This window comes from Balaenoptera physalus (genome assembly GCF_965194825.1).
Source record: "Balaenoptera physalus genome assembly, chromosome: 4".
NCBI lineage: Eukaryota > Metazoa > Chordata > Mammalia > Artiodactyla > Balaenopteridae > Balaenoptera > Balaenoptera physalus.
In genome coordinates, this window is record NC_138891.1 from 52,060,054 (window position 1) to 52,079,798 (window position 19,745).

Here is a 19,745-nt window from a genome sequence, read left to right on the forward strand (position 1 = left end):
CCTACTTTGTTAGACTACTCTTAACTGAGCAGCCTTAATTTATGGAACTTGAGGCTTTGGGAATCATTAAGTATTTATAAAGATGCTCATAGGGACTTACCTGGTGGCGCAGTGGTTAAGAATCTGCCTGCCAGTGCAGGGGACACAGGTTTGAATCCTGGTCAGGGAAGATCCCACATGCCATGGAGCAACTAAGCCCGTGTGCTACAACTAACGAGCCTGTGCTCTAGAGCCTGCGAGCCACAACTACTGAGCCCGAGCGCCACAACCTCTGAAGCCTGTGCACCCTAGAGCCTGCGTGCCGCAACTACTGAGCCCGCGTGCCGCAACTACTGAAGCCCGTGTGCCTAGAGCCTGTGCTCCGCAACAAGAGAAGCCACTGCAACGAGAAGCCCGTGCACCACAACAAAGAGTAGCCCCCGCTCGCCACAACTAGAGAAAGCCTGCACGCAGCAACAAAGACCCAGCGCAGCCAAAAAAAAAAATATTAAAAAAAAAAATAAAAAGATACTCATAGCTGTTCCCCCACCCCCACCCCCTTGACTTATGCAGCTGGAGAATTCCTTTTCATTTGTGATTTCAGGTCTAAGGCACGAGGTACCATTTACTGAAGAGAAAATAGTCAGTGATTCTCTTTAGTTTTGATAATATTTTAAAATACCAATGATTAGTTTGAATAATGTATATTTCTTCAGCTGTTAATATCTTACTCTTGCCTCTTTTAGGGCCTGCTGAAGTTCCCATGATGTCACCCAATGGATCCATTCCTCCCATCCACGTGCCTCCAGGTTATATTTCACAGGTAAACCATTTAATAGACATCTCTACTCACTGTGGGCACTGTCATTATTCCAAAACAATATATGGCCTCAAAAACTTATTCCAGGATTAATTTAGTTAGGATAATGCTAGAGTTGTGGGGTTTTTTTGTTTTCCTTTTTTTGTTTTTGTTTTTGATTTTTGTGTGTGTGGCACCACATGGTCCTTCCTGAATGACGTGCCAGAAAGTCAGCGGGAGGGAAACACAGCAGGGTTACCAGGCTGCCCTCCTCTGAGGTGGGTTTCACACTTGACCATTTGATGGTGGTTCCTTCATTGAGTCTACTGCCTTAGAGACTTCCTTCTCCCTGTACCACAATTTGCTAGAAAAAAAAAACTTGTAGACTTAATTAGTAAAAAATATCAAAGGAGACGTATAGTTAACATAAATAGGGTCTGCCCTCTGTTATAGGAGTCCCATTTTTCTGTAATGTGGCACGACTTGGGCTTGATAAATTACTGAATATAATGTGAGAACTTCGCTGTTTGTACTTAAATTTCTCTGAAATTGGATTATTTCGTAAGTAAAAAAAAAAAAAAAAAGCAATAGCTGTTTAAAAAGTAGTAGCAGGACTTCCCTGGCGGTCCAGTGGGTAGGACTCGGCGCTTTCACTGCCGAGGGTGTGGGTTCAATCCCTGGTCAGGGACCTAAGATCCCACAAGCCTCTCAGTTCGGCCCAAAAAAAAAAAAAAGAAAAAAAGAAAAAAGCAGTAGCAGCAATTTCAGAGGTGTGTTGGAAAGATTTAAAAAAAAAAAAAGTTAAAGGATAAAGTTGTACTCCTATTCCTGGATAAGGTTTAAAGTCTTCAGGATGCCTGGAACATGGGCATCTGTATATACTTTTGTTTTTTGTCCTCAGCTCCTAAGACAACTTGAACTCTCCCTGCACTATTTCCTCCCCAAATAACTAACTAACCAACTGTTTTTCTCTCTTTCTGCCACTATTGTACTTTTCTGATTATAATGGCATCTTATATTCAATGGAAAAAATCTGAGAAGGCAGAAGAGTAGAAAAAAAGAAAATATTTGTAATTTTACTACCCACAGAAGACGATAATCTTTGTGTTAACATTTTTTGGATTATAGTCTTCCAGATTTTTTTTTCTTTCTCTCTCTGTCTGCTTTTAAAATGGTTTAAAAATCTGTAATTTTCATTTTCAGTGATTTTGCTGGGGTGAAAAAATTGGCAGCTGCATAGGAAAATTGCTGAAGTGCAGGCAGGAATCAAAGATTTATCCTTCTCTGATGTAAAAACTTATCCATTTCTTCACTGTCTAAGCCATAGTGCAGCCACTATAATTTCATTTTTTCCATCCCTACTTCTTTTATGTGAGCCAGTTTGACATCTTTTTTTTTTTTTTTTTTTTTGGAGGAGCCAGAACGTTGGCCCATCTTCCCCCTGTTGCAAGTAAATGACTTGTTTTACACAAGTCTTTGTAAATAAGGATAACTGAAGGAGAAAAGGGTGCAGAGCAAGCCCTTCCAGCCAGGACACACGATGGTGGATCACATTCACGTCACCAGTCAATTAACAGAAAAGAACAAGGAATGTAGAATTCCATTATGTCTCCCACTCATTTATTTGAGGAAGTGTTTCATTCCCTTGAACCAGAGTACAGTTCTCACCATTGTGATGGCTGAAATAACACCTCCTTTTATGCTAAATGCCCATTTAAGGAATACCAGTTAAAAATTGAACATTCTAGTGGAGAGAAGCTGTAATGTGCTTTTTCTTGCTAGTGGTGTTGCTGTGATTGTATTAACTGCCAAACATTTATTAGGATTCCTAGGAAACATAGAAACTTTTAGACTGTGGTGTATTTCTGATTCTGAAAAACTTCTATAGAAAATCGAAGTAGAAAGAGGAAAAGCAGAACTGTAAACTTACTTTCATAAAGCTGATGATGGAAGCATAGTGAAACACTTTCTGAACTCAGAATTATGGCAGAAAGTGCTAGGAGATATTTGAAGGATAGTAAAAATGGAATAATTTGGATTCCGAATTGAAAAAGAACAAGAAGCAGTCTGTAAGGCACATATTCAACTCTTTTTAGACTGGGCTCTCTGCTCAGAAGATGGGCCCAGAGTTAAATAGCCTTCAGTGGTAGCATTATAACTTTAATGATATTTGACAGTGAAGTGTCTTAAGTAAAAGTGATAATTATAATGAAGAAAATTGAGAACCTGAAGAGGTACAACATCTTCTTTAAGGCTGACCGTATACACACTTGAAAGGAATGAAGAAGGTTGGAACCAAGTACAAAATGTCTTAGGAGACTTGTGAGGGAGCAAAATACATTTTTGCTATGCAGTTGTGGGAAGAAATAATCACTTAAAAAAAAATCCCCCTCCTGGCTAGACATACGTGAGAATGCCCAATACTAGTCTGTCCCTATGCAGTACAGTCTACACCTCAACCCCACAGTCGTTTTCCTCAAATACATGTGGCTTCCTTGTTCAGATCTAGAGTTGGGTGTACAGTGCGTAGCGGTACAGTTAAAGGTCTCTGTTGTAGTATATGGATTCTTAATATTCAACCCTGTCCTCCTTTTGAGTGTCACCTTTTCCTGTTGCCCCACATTGCTACCACCTTAAACCTCTGTCCCCTGGCTTTTTCTCAACTTCATACTTTTGTGCCCATTATTTCTCTCTTCTTGGAGAACTCTAGAGCCCTTCTTTGTCTGACAGTTCAATAATTCTTCTACTCAAATACCCCTCCTCAATGTGACCACTTTAGAACCTCTAACACAGAGATGGTTGTTTTTGTTTTTTTTGTTTGTTTGTTTTTTTCCAGCATCTTTGGTACTTTGTCCCCATCTCTGTCATGAAACACAATACATTTTATAACCATCCTCAAGAATCTTAATGCTTCATTGGGATTATATCTGAGAATTTAGAATACTGCCTGGTACATCGTAGGTACTTGATAAGTGCTTTTAAATGTAAGTGATTCACCAACCTGAAATAAAGTAAATACAGGATAGATTCATAGGTTTGGTTCAAAGATTTGCAGGTTCAAGTAGAGTAGTAATACGCCTGATAGCTGGAAAATTGGCAAGATCAGAGTGATGTATACCTCCAAGGAATGAAATGCTCTGAATGTGGATTTAAGAGAGAGGAGTGCCAAGATAGTTCAGTACAGGAAGGAGTAGTCTCTTCAACAAATAGTGCATTGACAACTGGTTATCCAGATGCAACAGAATGAAGTTGGACCTCTACCTTACACCATATACAAAAATTAACTGAAAATGGATCATATATGTAAGAGCTAAAACTGTATAACTCTAGGAGTATAATTTTGTAACCTTGGATTAGGCAATGGAATCTTAGATATGACACCAAAAGCACAAGCAGCAAAAGAAGAAAACAGATAAATTTGACTTCATCCAAATTACAACTTTTTGTGCTTCCAAGGTTACCATCGACAAAATGAAAAGAGAACTCATAGATTGGGAGAAAATATATGCAAATCATATATTTTAGAAGGGACTTGTATCTAGAATATATAAGGAAATCTTAACTGCTCAAGAATAAAAAGACAAAAAACCCAGTTTAAATATGGGCGAAGGATCAGAATAGACATTCTCCAAAAACAATGTACAAATGGCCAAATAGTACATGAAAAGATGGTGAACATCATTTAACCATCAGGGAAATGAAATCAAAACCACAGTGCAATATACTTCACACACACTAGGATGGCTTTAGTCAAAGAGACAAGTAGGAACAAGTGTTGGCAAGGATGTGGAACATTTGGAACCCTCATACACTGCCTGTGGTAATGTAAAATGGTACAGCTGCTTTGGAAGATAGTCTGGCATTTCCTCAAATGGTTAAATATAGAGTTACCATGTGACTCTGCTATTCCACTCCTGGGTAGATACCCAAGAGGAGAGAAAACATATGTTTATACACAAAAAAGCTTGTACATGAATATTCATAGCAGCACTATTCATAATAACCCCAATGTGGAAACAACCCAAATGTCCATCAGCTTATGAATGGATAAACATGTTGTGATATATCCATAAAATGGACTATTATTCAGCCATAAGAAGGAATGAAGTACTTACACATGCTAAAAAGTGGATGAACCTTGAAAATATTGTGCTAAGTGAAAGAAGCCAGACACAAAAGCCATATACAGTATCACGCCATTTATATATAATGTTCAGAATAGGCAAATCCATAGACACTGATAACATATTAGTTGTTGCCAGGGGCTGAGGGAGAGAGTATTAGGGAGTTGTTGCTAATGGGTATGGTATTCTTTTTGGGGTGATGACAGTGTTCTGGAAATAAATAGTGGGTAGTGGTCACTCAACCCTGAATATACTAAAAACCAACTGAATCACACACTTTAAAAGAATGGATTTTGTGGTATGTAAATTACACCTCAATAAAGCTATTACAAAAGAGGGGGGAGGGAAAGATAGTGACTAGTCCTAATTATTAATCAGTAAACAGTGTCACAGCTGGGAAAAATGGCCCAGCCTGTCTTGGTGCCTGTGTTGATGGTGGTAATAACTACTGTGTATGCTGTGCACTCTGCTAAATGCTTTATTTACCTTTCTAGTTTTCACCATCCTAACTTTACATACAAGGGAGCTAAGGCCCTGAGTTGAACCAGGATTGCAACCCAGGCATTTCTGAACTCACTGACCTTTTCCCCACTATGATGTGGTCTCTAAGTCAGTGACAGAGCCTACTTTGATGGATATACATTTGACCCTTGAAGAACATGAGTTGAAACTGTGCAGGTCCACTTATATGTGGATTTTTTTCAGTACTAAATCCTCAGTACTACACGATCCGTGGTTGATTGATTCCATGGATGAGGAGCTACAGATAAGGAGAGCTGATTATAAGTTATTTGTGGACTTCTGACTGTGAGGCGTGTCGGTGCCCCTAACGCCCACCTTGTTCAAGGATTAACTGTATTTGCTTCATGTTACATTGCTTTTTGACAATGTGAGTGTGGGTGTGTGGTGTGTCTACTTGTGCATCTCTAATACTAAAACCCCAGCTACTCATATATGAGATGGTACATTATTGTAAGAAAATTGAAGAGAGAGGTAAGTAAATGATTAAAGACATTACAGTAGTCACTCTAAACTGAGTCAATGGGGAATTTCTTGGTTGTAGCATTCATTCCATACTTCAGTAGCTAAAAGTGCTTTAAAGGGCTTCCCTGGTGGTGCAGTGGTTGAGAATCTGCCTGCCAGTGCAGCAGACAAGGGTTCAATCCCTGGTCCGGGAAGATCCCACATGCCACGGAGCAACTAAGCCCGTGCGTCACAACTACTGAGCCTGTGCTCTAGAGCCCGTGAGCCACAACTACTGAGCCCATGTGCTGCAACTACTGAAGCCCACGTGCCTAGAGCCCATGCTCAACAATGAGAGAAGCCACCGTAACGAGAAACCCACGCACTGCAACGAAGAGTAGCTCCTGCTCGCCACAACTAGAGAAAGACCACGCGCAGCAACAAAGACCCAACACAGCCAAAAATAAATAAATAAACATAATAAATAAATTTTTTTAAAAAGTGCTTTAGAGATAAATTGATAAACTTGATCAAGTTGACAAAATACCAGTGTCAGTAATTAGCAGATGATCTTATAGAAAGACAAACATGTGGAGTTGAGACAGCTCTGCTCTGACGCACAGTCAACAGCACAGCCTGTGTTTTCTTAGGTTGGGAAGGACTGACCCTGTGGGCTATAGAGCTAGTGTGGACTAGGGCAGGAGAACAGTGGAATCTTATCTGAGATAGTAAGCTTTTCTTTGTTGCAGTGTGAGTGTGTGTTTTGTGCTTTACTTTTTGGTGGGAGGCTGGGGGAGGTTTGAGGAAAATGTGATCTGACATTTTCAACTTGAGAGAAAATACAGGCTAAGTTTTTTTTGTTTTTTGTTTTTCCACCTGTGAGAAAGTGGATTTAGGTGAGAGGGAATTTAATTTAGCCTTATCCACTTATCACCATTATTTCCATTATGTAAAAGCATTTATTAGTGCGATTAGGGTTGAAGCTATGGGAAAAGAGGGCGAGCTAGGAAGAACATGGACATTACTTGAAAAGGCCTGCCTTCATATTCCACCATGGCTACTTCCGTGTAGCTTTTACAAACTCTTTTGCCACATAGGTGAATGCCTACCTGATGTGGCAGAGGGAAGAATTAAGAGAAATGCTATGTCAGGTGTGTAGTCCACAGTGGCATTCACTAAGTGGTAGCTATTAGAATGAAGAAGCCTGTTAGAACAATTTCAGTGAAAGTTTGGCAGAATTTGCCTTCCTCAATACATATTGAGATCACGCCATATGAAGCAAATTTTTCCTTTCATTGTATACTTCCCTGGTTTTTCTTAAATTTTTTTAACCTCATCATTAACTTTTGAAGAATTTATATATAAAAATTTCTTAAGCAGATGCCTTGAGTTTTATGTTCCACGCTTCCATAGTAATTTATGAAACATTTTCAAAAGTTACAGGGAAAGGTTTCATGTAGACCCCCAGATTTAAAAAGCATATGAAGAGACAAAGTGAAACATCCAAATTAATGTTCCATCATTTGAGAAACCACTCTTCTTTTTCCAGGTTAATTGATGTAACCTAAAAACTTCAAAGAGTAGTCAAAATAAGTGTTGCTGTTGTTATAGCAGAAGTACACACTTTAACCCATTCCATTGTTTTGGGGATTAGTTAATGGGTAAATACCTGTTGAAATTATATTCCATTAATAATAATTATAATATAATATTTATAATATTTAATAATATAATAATAATTATATTCCATTTCTCTTGACCGGGGAGAGACAAGAAATCTATTTAAAAACACGTTTAAATTTTGGTTTGGTTGATCATTCTCCAGTGAGGCTTGTTTTAAGAGTTGGCCAGAAATCAGAGCCCTGTGGAGAAACAATGGGGCCTGTTAGGTGGAAGCCATGGAATGCTTTTCTCCATTTTGTTCAGCCAGGTCGGCTGAGCTATGAGCATTAGCCTCAACTGCTTTCCTTTGGTAATTATTTACAACCTGGTGTTAAACTAATGCTGTGCTTCACCTTCAACGTTGTAAAAATGATGAGAAGGAAGGAACATGGGGCATTGCCCTGTGCCTGGGTAGACCAAGAGTCAGACCCATTTGGCGGCCAATAATAAGAAAATTGGAATCTCTTTCAAAACTTTAAATCCTCTGGAAAAATGGACTTTTCTATAGGAAGTTAGGAAGATATTTCACAGTGAACAGTGTGTGTGCACACAGTGTGTACATGGGTGTTGGGAGCTTCTGTGGAAAAGAGCGGAGGACTTACGTACCCATTCTGTTTTTGTTTCTATCATCATCAGATTTACAATAACTTTATTTTCCATTTTATGGCTTATTTTGTCCGAGGAGCGATTACAGACAAGGTTGGCGATGCTAAATTAAAGAGATGTACCCCCCCCCCAAAGCATTGTGCAAGTTTTCTCTTTCTGAGTCCTCTGCCTGTCTGTTCTGCATTTTCTCTTGGATTTCTTTCCTTTGTTTCTACGATCCTGGCATTGTGACCTAATAGAACACAGGATTAGCAGGGTGAAATATGTGTCCTGTTCATCACTGTATCTCTAGTTCCTTGAAAAGTGTCAAGTACATACTAGGCATTTATCAAAATTTGGCTGACTTTTGGAGTCATTTTTATCTTGTGGAGGGAGGAGGGAAAAGGAAAGTGTTTGAGGATCTCTGAGGTTCTTTTCTAATCTAAAATTAGAGGATTCTCCTGTACTGTTCATACTGCTCCTTAAGAAGGAGACCAAGAGAGAATATAAGTAAGTTTCCATAAGCAATCATCACCAAAACAGTGGGGCACACTTTTTTGGGATTTAGCATTCTATTGAGTAGAATGCTATTCTTCACTTCTACAGAAAAATGATAGTTGATTTGATAGTTGATTTTCATAGTAATAATATTGAGAAGATGTCACATCTGGAAATGACTTCTGAATCATTGATAAGGATTAAATTATGCACATTACATTATATATGATTTTATCACACAATTATTGTAGTCTGTCTTTCTAAATTAGTAACCCACTTTTGTCATATGTAACAACTTTTCTTAGAAAATCACATTTGCACAACCTTTGGGCACAAAACTTAACCAAGGTTAAGTGGTTATATTCCTACACACTCCTTGAAACTCATCAGATTTACAAACTTGGACTTACAGTTGTTTTGCTTTGTAATAAATATCTGATTATCAACAGCACAGATTCTTAATCCTTTCTCGTGCCATGGAACCCACTGCCAGACTGATGAGCATTTTTAAGTGTAAAATATAAAATTCATAGACACAGTCTAGAACAACTTGCCTGTGTTTCCATGGATGTAAATGTGTCTGAGAAGCTGGACTGAAAAGATGTTATTGGCTGTCTCTTCTGTGCTGGTCAATGGAGAGATGCTGGAGGAACAGGAACAGTTATTCCCGTTGATTCCTGCTGTTAATAGCTTTATGAATATCTTTTTTAAAAATTGAAGAACAGTTGATTTACAATGTTGTGTTAATCTCTGCTGTACAGCAGAGTGATTCCGTTATACCTATATATATACATTTTTAAAACATTCTTTTCCATTATGATTTATCTCAGGATATTGAATATAGTTCCCTGTGCTATACAGTAGGACCTTGTTGTTTATTATTAATATCTTAAAGGCAGCTCAGTTTGGCACAAATTAAACCATCAGATTGCTACTTACTGTTTATCTTCTAACAAATATTCTGTTCCTTAAAACAGCATTTCCATCTAGTCTGAAATAATTGTTTGGTCCATTTTATTAATTGAAACTCTATGGATGTAACTCTTTTGACTTGTCCAATGTTCTCATGCTCTGTACAGATACTGGGGAGTACTAGATTTGATTTTTGATCTTCAAATGTGGTTCTTTTTGGTATTTAGGTTGGTAATATACAATAAAATATGACAAAAGGCACAGCATTTCTAGTGAGAGTACTTGGGTATGAATCTTGTCACCCATTTAGCTGGCCTTAGGTTAATTACTTAATTGCTCCTGAAGATTCTTAATCCAGAATTTAGGACTATGATGTTGCCTATGTTAGAGGATCTTCTGAGTATTATGTGACTTATGTGACTTATTATGCGAGCACTTTATACGTTATTAAGTTGCTTAGCTCTCTCTAAATAGGGCCTCTCTGTCCCTCAAGTTGGGGGCAACTGCCCCTCAAGCTAGGGTAGCCAAGATATGGTAATGGAGCTGGCACCAGCTGAGGACCCAACACCAGTTCTGTGGTTCATAAGATGTGTCTCAAACCTTGCTGGGCTTCCTTCTTAATGTCCCCTCAGCTATATAGCATTACATACTTTACTGAAGAAGTTGGATTAAAAGAGATACCACAGAAGATGTACTTGTTTCCATACTCCTCTCCAGCCGTCAGTGGTTTTAGTTATAAATCACTCGACAGTCACCTGGAAAGAGCCCTGTCTGTTTAGTAAAGTACTAAAAGCTGATTTGATTTATATATGCCCTAGTTGTGCTCCTTTTTCCAGATTAAAGATTTATGTAAGTGTGAGTGGTTTTTCTGTGTATAAAAGTGTTAGTACATATGAAGCCACCAGAGTGAGGCTTGCCATTTATGAGGGTATCTCCTTATATTGGTCACCTCTTTTTATTTATTTATTTTTTTAACATCTTTATTGGAGTATAATTGCTTTACAATGGTGTGTTAGTTTCTGCTTTATAACAAAGTGAATCAGTTATACATATACATATGTCCCCATATCTCTTCCCTCTTGCATCTCCCTCCCTCCCACCCTCCCTATCCCACCCCTCTAGGTGGTCACAGAGCACCGAGCTTATCTCCCTGTGCTATACGGCTGCTTCCCACTAGCTATCTATTTTACATTTGGTAGTAAATATATGTCCATGCCACTCTCTCATTTCGTCCCGGCTTACCCTTCCCCCTCCCCATGTCCTCAAGTCCATTCTCTACATCTGTGTCTTTATTCCTGTCCTGCCCCTAGGTTCTTCAGAACCTTTTTTTTTTTTAGATTCCATATATATGTGTTAGCATACGGTATTTGTTTTTCTCTTTCTGACTCCCTTCACTCTGTATGACAGACTCTAACTCCATCCACCTCATTACAAATAACTCAATTTCATTTCTTTTTTATGGCTGAGTAATATTCCATTGTATATATGTGCTACATCTTCTTTATCCATTCATCTGTCGATGGACACTTAGGTTGCTTCCATGTCCTGGCTATTGTAAATAGCGCTGCAATGAATATTGTGGTACAGGACTCTTTTTGAATTATGGTTTTCTCAGGGTATACGCCCAGTAGTGGGATTGCTGGGTCGTATGGTCACCTCTGTACAAGCTTGTCTGTAAGATTCATGCTCTAAAATACTGAAGACAAGTGCCGTATCAATACCTTCAACTTGTGATTCCCCATTCAGCAACCTCAGATTTGTTATCTGGATCTAACAGTTCCCCTGTCACTCTATACCTTAGCCATTGCCTGAAGTTGGCATGTGCATTAAAAATTGTGCACCAGTGGAAAATTTAAGGTTTCTAGGTATAAATGAGCGTGTGGGTAAAATGTTTGGGGAATTTTTATTCATTCATGAATCACCTTATTACTTAAATCCTTAAGTTTGGTTACCTGTGAAGCATATGAAATTAGTTGTTTACTTAATCATTGGCAAGAACTGTTTCAGAAAAGTAGCTGGAATTTTCAAGGAACTTTTTTTTTCTTGATTCAGAGAGGATGTTGATTATCAATCTGCAACTACTCTGCAGGATAATCCTTTGATACTATATAAAGGGCTTTTAGAAACCCAGAAATATCACCAATAATTTATTTTTCCATTCTGCTACAAAAATAACCATGCTGTGTGGCAAGAGGAGCTGGTCCTAAACCTAGGGGGTTTATTGTCTCAGAACATTCATGATAATGTTACACTGGAAAGAGCAGATAGTATTTCATCAGTGTTGGGCTGTAACAGATGTGAAGAGAAAGGAGATTGAGAAGTAACATTTGATGTTTTCAGCCACAGTTGTGATTATTAAATTTGAAAAGACAGAAAAGTAAGTCAGGAGATTTGAGAAATACATTGAATTCTGCCACGTTTTTAAGTCAAGTAACTTAACTTCATCTGTAAAATAGAATCACTACTTGGCTCCTGTAATTCTTTGGTTGCCCTTTGAATATTCCTTTATCCTAATTTTCTCTTTCTTCTAAGGTACTTGGTGATGGTGGTAGGAGTTTCATCCATCCATAGCAGCAAAAAGGGGGTTGGGCTGGGGAAAGTAGAGTCCATATGTTTTAAGTCTCTACCCTCCGTGAAGAACAAACTTGCTTTTCCTCTTTTGTATTGTTTACTATATTAGAAAATGCAGAGTGAGGAGTCAGTGCAGAAAGGAAAGGTGAGAAATAATGCTTTTTTATTCCTGGTTGGTGATGAATAAAGTAAAATCACTCAGCTGCATTTGGATTTGAAGTAGAACTTATATAGGAAATGTGTAAATTTTGTGTGTCTTTCTTATAGTAAAATCATACTTATTTAAAATAAGAGTGTCAGGGATAACAGATCTGGAATTAATTGAGTTTAGATTATCTGAAACTTTAGAGTATGATGTCTAAACTCAGATATATACCTGAGTTATGGGGTGGGTTGAATTTGATAAAGAATGTGTTAATAACTTTTGCTAGACATCAAATCTAAGAGAGAAATTTTTTTTTTTTTTTTTTGCTTGCTTTTTCATTCATTTGTTGGTTAGCTAACATATATTGAGAGCCTCCTGTGTGCCCGGGTGTCTTGAGGGACTTGGAGTTGGTGGGAGAGACAGATCTGTAATCTGCGTTACAGGACAGAGATGCTGGTGGAGAGGTGAGCAGCAGTCTGGCTGGCAGAAGCCTGGACTGTTTGCCTGCCCGTCCCTCTGTCCCTGCAGCTGTTTCATGTTGCCCAGCCTTTTCTTCTCCTTGTTCACTGCTCAGTTTTAGCTGAGACTTCTTCCCTTACCAGAATGGCCTGGGAGCCCTCTTTTAAATATGTTGGCCACAGTTAGGAAGTGAGTCTGAGCCCAACTTTCACAAACACATTAGGTCGCAGTGTTCTGTGTGCAGCAGCTCACTCAGGCAATCCAGATTTGCACGCTACCTGCATGCACGCGGGCTCACGTGTGTCCACATGCAATCTGTTCTGCCCGCATCTGGGGTCATCACTGGCCATTGGGGCAGCCTGTTAAAATTTTTCTTTTGCCTCCTACCATTGAAGCTCTTTTGATTCTTGTTGTTTGCAGCCCAGAAAAAGTAGAAGGAGAGAGTTTTAGGAACTGAGGAGTTTGTTAAAATTCCTGTGGAGCATTTCAGTTCAGTAAGGAGAAGAACTACCTTCTCTGTTAACCACGAGAAAGGATCATCAAAACATAAGTGTTTTTAAGATGTCCATTTTAGTTCTTGGACTCAAAATTGCACCCCACCTCCCTCCCCCACCACTTCCCCCCATAGCTCTCTGACCTTGTGTGCATTAGCTTAACTTTACTGAGCTTCATTCCTTTTCTCTCTCAAATGGGAATAATTGTATTTGCCTCCCAGGGTTGTTGGGAAGATTTAGTGAGGTGGTAATATTAATAGTAGTAATTGCTAGGTGAGGTTTATCTATTATGTATCAGGTACTGTTCCAGGACCTTAACATGTTGTTGCCTTACTTCAGGTAGAAGATATTAAAGCAGAGCAGCAGGTATTCAATAAATATTGTTTGTATCTTGAATCCTTTCACATCTCTTAATAACCTATTTCTAACAGTTCATTATTTACATATTTATTTTGCAGCATACCTAACTCCTGTATGATTCTTTACATAATGAAAACTTGGGAGTATAGACCAGAATGAAAATCTGGTTCTGCGGTTGAACTAGTTGTACATTTTAATCATGCTGTGCCTTGGTTTTCTCATGTACAACAGGATGCTAATATCTAGTTCTCCAGTAGTTAAGGAAGTCACATGAGATAACAGGTGACAGGTAGCTGGCAGACCACAGGCACTGGCTGTGCCTTGCTTTCTCCTCTCCCTCCCTGCTACTCCCATTAGCTCTTCCTCTTGCTGTTGCCCCCAGGCTGTCTCATTTTGTTTTAACGGTTCTCTTGGTCATACTTCTAAAAACACTGGTGTAAGGAAGGCATACATTCTCTCGGTTTAACCTTTTGTGCCTTATTTTCTAGCCTCTCATCCATGTGTATAAGCCACAGGATAGCAAAGGATACTAGGCACATAGAGGTTCCTCAGTAAATACTTATTGAGTAGAATAAAAGGACATGATAAAGATGCAAACTAGCTGCTGTTTGCCATCAAGCTTTCTTCCTTAGCTAGAGGAAGGTGGCTGGGTTTTAGTCCAAGAGGATAAATGCATTACTTTTTGAAGGGAGGTTTTTTTTGTTTTTTGCAGTGCGGGGGGGGTTGTTTGCTTTGTTTTTTGTTTTTGTTTTAAGCAGACAAGAATGGTAGAACTTAAGATAGGAGGCTCTGATAGGTGGCATTTTAATTTGCTAAGGCCACCATAACAAAGTGTCACAGACTGGGCGGCTTAAACAACAGAAATTATTTCCTCACAGTTCCTCAGGCTGTCAGTTTGGTTTCTTTTAAGGCCTCTCTCGTTGGCTTGTGGATGGCCTTCCTCCTTTGCTGTGCTCACGTGGTCTTGCCTCTGCCCGTCTGTGTCCTAATTTCCTTTTCTTATATGGATATCAGTCATGTCTGATTAGGACCCACCCATATGACCTCATTTTACCATAATTACTTCATTAAAGGCCCTATCTCCAAATACAGTCACATGCTGAGGTACTGGGGGTTAGGACATAAATATACGAATTGATGCGGGGCAGGGAGGAGGACACATAATTCAGTCCGTAACAGGTGGCAACCTTGAGGACCTAGCACGATGATGTTTTCCAAGGATCTGTGCTCTCTGGAGAAGGTGAGTGTTCCGTTGAGTCACAGGGCTAGAAAAAAATCTAGATGAAGAATACTTGGTTTTCATTTCTGAAAAAACAGTACTTTGTTCTGATTTCTGAATGGAACTCACTAGGACTCAATCTAATTTTTCTCTTTATTTTTAGGCTAACTAGACAAATCTTAATGTTTAGCACCTAGTTTTTCCCCACTTTTGAATATCCAGTGCTTGGCTCATAGTATGTATCAGGAAATAGTTGTTGAATTGAATACAGGTGATTTATCTGCCTCTGGACATTGTCCCAATTTCATTCACCCCAAAAGGAAATGAATTGTCTTTTCCATGGTCATTTATGAAGACTAAAGGCACATTTTTATTGTCTCAGGATTTTTAGACTGAACTCTTTCTGATGTCTGAATTCTTCTGCTACAGTAATGTATTTCTTTATGAACCGTATTTTTAAACAAAGAATGTTATTGCCACCGTTTCCTAAGTTGCTTATTATTTTGTGCATTATTATCCCTCCTCAGACTTTCTTATTCTTTGGAGGATCATAGGCATAATTTCCTTAGACATAGATCAAAACTGCATTTGACAATTAAATATGCTACAGTTTGTGTTATGGAAGAACAATAAACAAAATACTCAGTACAAATTTTTTGATTTTTGTTTCTGATTATTTCAGAATATTTCATTTCATAAAAATATTTTTAGCCATAAGGTAGGCTTTGATTGGCTAAGGAGCAGGTTTCCAAAAGTATCCCATCACACATGTACATGTAAATAGACTTCTTTCACAAATAACACAGAATAATTTAAGATAATTAAATATGGGACTATCAAACAGTTTTCATATATGCAGGCAGTTTGTGGTTTCAAGAAGCTACTTAGTTCTCTAACTGGAAATCCATTTTTGGTGAATAGTAATTTATACTTCAGATTTATTAATTTTTGTAATTAGTGGAAATATTTATTCTTATAAAATGTAGTAGTAAAAAGATAATGTTTCAGCTCTGTATCTCTTTTATTTTTGTTGTTTTTTTTCCCCTTGACTGGAATTCTTAACTTTTGTTAGTGCTTTTTGCCCAACTTTTTTTTTTAAGCACTTTAACAAGTCAGAAACTATATGATGAAATGAAAGTGATTTCTCTTCATTGTAACTACCGCTGTTTACAAGCCCAGGGTTGTTGTTCTTATTTAGTGAGAGCCCTGTTCTTCTTGTACTACCTCAGTCAAGTCTGTATAAGCTGCTTGATCACTGGAAGTTTTACGTTGACTGAAATAATGAAGGTTGTAAGCTTCTAGAAAACAAACACTTTGCTTCTGTGGCCCTTCCATTGTCTAGCACGGGATTGAAAGAAGGTTGTATGAAAGAGGGACATCTGGAATATGCCTTACTTTTTTCTTAATAGCTAGTGGCAGGGCGGAGGGAAAGAAGACACTATAGAATAATGCATGTTTATATCAGATGGTAAGAAAAACCCATATTTATACTAAAATTATAAAAAATGTGCTACCATATTCATGCTCTGCATGTTAGACAAGATAGAAGATGCTTGAAATAAACAAATGGGACCTAATCAAACTTATAAGCTTTTGCACAGCAAAGGAAACCATAAACAAAACAAAAAGACAACCTCTGGAAGGGGAGAAAATATTTGTAAATGACGCAACCTATAAGGGCTCAATTTCCAAAATATACACACAGCTCATACAACTCAATAACAATAACAACAACAAAAAACAAACAAACAAAAACCCAATCAAAAAATGGGCAGAAGACCTAAATAGACATTTCTCCAAAGAAGACATACAGATGGCCAATAGGCACATGAAAGGATGTTCAACATCACTAATTGTTAGAGAAATGCAAATCAAAACTACAAAGAGGTATCACCTCACACTGGTCAGAATGGCCATCATTAAAAAGTCTGTAAATAACAAATGCTGGAGAGGGTGTGGAGAAAAGGGAACCCTCCTACACGGTTGGTGGGAATGTAAATTGGTGCAGCCACTATGGAAAACAGTATGGAGGTTCCTTAAGAAACTAAAAATAGAGTTGCCATATGATCCAGCAATCCCACTGCTGGGCATATATCTGGAGAAAACTGTAATTCGAAAAGATACATGGACCCCAATGTTCATAGTAACACTATATACAGTAGCCAAAACATGGAATCAACCTAAATGTCCATTGACAGATGAATGGATAAAGACAATGTGGTATATATTACAGTAGAATACTAGTCAGCACCCCCCCCAAAAAAAAGATTGAAATAATGCCATTTGCAGCAACATGCCTGGACCTAGAGATTATCATACTAAGTGAAGTGAGCCAGACAAAGACAAATATCGCATGATGTCTCTTATATGTGAAATCTAAAATAGGATACAAATAAACTTACTTACAGAACAGAAGCAGACTCAGGCATAGAAAACAAACTTGTGGTTACCAAAGGGGAAAGCGGGAGTGGTGGAGGAGGGATAAATTAGGGCTTTGGGATTAGCAGATACAAACTATTGTGTTGACCAAAAAGTTCGTCCGGTTTTCCCGTAGGCTGGCTCGAGTAGCACTTAGTTGTCTTTAACTTCATTCAAAATAATGTTAGATTGTATTGTGACAGCTGTCATATCAGCATGCGTTAAAAAAAAAAAAACTTATCAAAATTGGTGAATTTTTGCATAGCCATTTTAATATTGAAGATGGAAGAAAAAGCAACATTGTCAGCATATTATGCTTTATTATTTCAAGAAAGGTAAAGATGCAACTTAAACGCAGAAAATTTGTGCAGTGTATGGAGAAGGTACTGTGACTGATCGAACGTGTCAAAAGTGGTTTGCGAAGTTTCGTGCTGGAGATTTCTCGCTGGACGGTGTTCCACTGTCAGGTAGACCAGTTGAAGTTGAAATTGATCAAATAGAGACATTAATTGAAAACAATCAACGTTATACCACGTAGGAAATAGCTGACATACTCAAAATATCCAAATCAAGCATTGAAAATCATTTGCACCAGCTTGGCTATGTGAATCGCCTTGATGTTTGGGTTCCACATAAATTAAGTGCAAAAAACCTTCTTGACCATATTTCCTCATGGGATTCTCTACTGAAACGTAACGAAAATGTTCTGTTTTTAAAACAAATTGTGACAGGCAGTGAAAAGTGGATACTGTACAATAATGTGGAGCAGAAGAGATCGTGGGGCAAGCGAAATGAGCCACCACCAACCGCACCAAAGGCCAGTCTTCATCCAAAGAAGGGGATGTTGTATATATGGTGGGATTGGAAGGGAGTCCTCTATTATGAGGTCCTTCCAGAGAACCAAAGGATTAATTCCAACAAGAACTGCTCCCAAGTAGACCAACTGAAAGCAGCACCTGATGAAAAGCATCTGGAATTAGTCAAGAGAAAATGCAGAATCTTCCATCAGGATAATGCAAGACTGCATGTTTCTTTGATGACCAGGCAAAAACTGTTACAGCTTGGCTGGGAAGTTCTGATTCATCCTCCGTATTCACCAGACATTGCACCTTCGGATTTCCATTTATTTCGGTCTTTACAAAATTCTCTTAATGGAAAAAATTTCAGTTCCCTGGAAGACTGTAAAAGGCACCTGGAAAAGTTCTTTGCTCAAAAAGATAAAAAGTTTTGGGAAGATGGAATTATGAAGTTGCCTGAAAAATGGCAGAAGGTAGTGAAACAAAACAGTGAATACGTTGTTCAATAAAGTTCTTGGTGAAAATGAAAAATGTCTTTTATTTTTACTTAAAAACCAAAGGAACTTTTTGGCCAACCCAATGCTATATCTAAAATAGGTAAACAACAAGGTCCTACTGTATAGAACTGGGAACTATATTCAATATCCTGTAATAAACTATAATGGAAAAGAATACATATACGCGCATATGTATAACTGAATCACTGCTGTACAACAGAAACTAACACAACATTGCAAATCAACTATAATTCGATAAAGAAAAAAAACAGAAGATGCTTTGATGATAATTATTAGTGTATACATTAGAATTTCTAGCGTCATGGTTTAAGCACCATTTAACATATACCTGTAACTTAGCAGCCTAAATGAGGCTAATGTGATTAACTTGCCAAGGCCAGGAAGAGGTTACATTTAATAAAGAATATGTAAAAAGCTACATCCTGAGCTTTAGTAGGGAGTATGACTCAGAATCTTAATTTTAAGGAGTTAATATTGCTTTATTAATAAACTATTAACATAGTAGTTAATTCTGAAGCTATTATATTAGTAGGTTCATTAATAAAGATTTTTTTCTTAATGTAAAGATTAATGGCTATTAATTAAAATTAAACCTATCTTGTTCACTGAAGTACAGACTAATGTTGATAAACTTGCCATTTTGTCTCAAACACTATTTTAAAAAACAAAGCTTAGTATAATTTTTTTATTAGAATGCTTTAGACATGATTAAGTCATTTTATTTTGGCCTATAATCAGCCTCCTGAGATGTAATGAGAAGTCTATTTCAATACACAAGTTTAATTTTCAGTTTTTTTTTTTTTTTTTTAAACAAAATTTCCTATCAATGTATGTACCTGATTGTCTTAAGCTAGATTAGGCCATCTGGTCTCTTTGGAAGCCTGGTTCCGGCTTCCGAGTTTACTCTTGTGGCGTCATTGTCCCCTTCTTTGCAGGGCCCTAATGCAGGGGCCATGCTCTCACCTGTCCCAGCCCTACCAGTTCTTTGAGGTCCCTAAAGCCTGCTCTGATTCTGCCATTTCATGCTCTTGTTCTCTGTACCCCACAGCTTTACGTTTAGATTATGGTTTCTGTTGTATTTTTTCTTATCTTGTGTCTCAACAAAATTGTTTGCTCCTAGAGCAGGTAGCATGCAGTTGGCCACAGAGGCAATAAATATTGGCTTTGTACTGCCTTATGTTACCTTTATTGGTTGAATTTTTAAAAAATCATTTGAAGAAAGTATAGATAGAATGTTGATTG

The 19,745-nt window shown here is 38.0% G+C and overlaps 1 protein-coding gene across 4 annotated transcripts in view; it reads left to right on the plus strand.

The window, feature by feature from the left end:
* FNDC3B (fibronectin type III domain containing 3B) overlaps positions 1 to 19,745 on the plus strand; it is a 350,839-nt gene that overhangs the window by 187,248 nt on the left and 143,846 nt on the right. For all 4 annotated transcript variants that reach the window (XM_082458921.1, XM_082458919.1, XM_082458922.1 and 1 more), the window contains one exon: positions 726 to 802. In XM_082458921.1, coding sequence (XP_082315047.1) covers positions 726 to 802 — 77 coding nt within the window. The remainder of the gene's footprint in view (positions 1 to 725; positions 803 to 19,745) is intronic.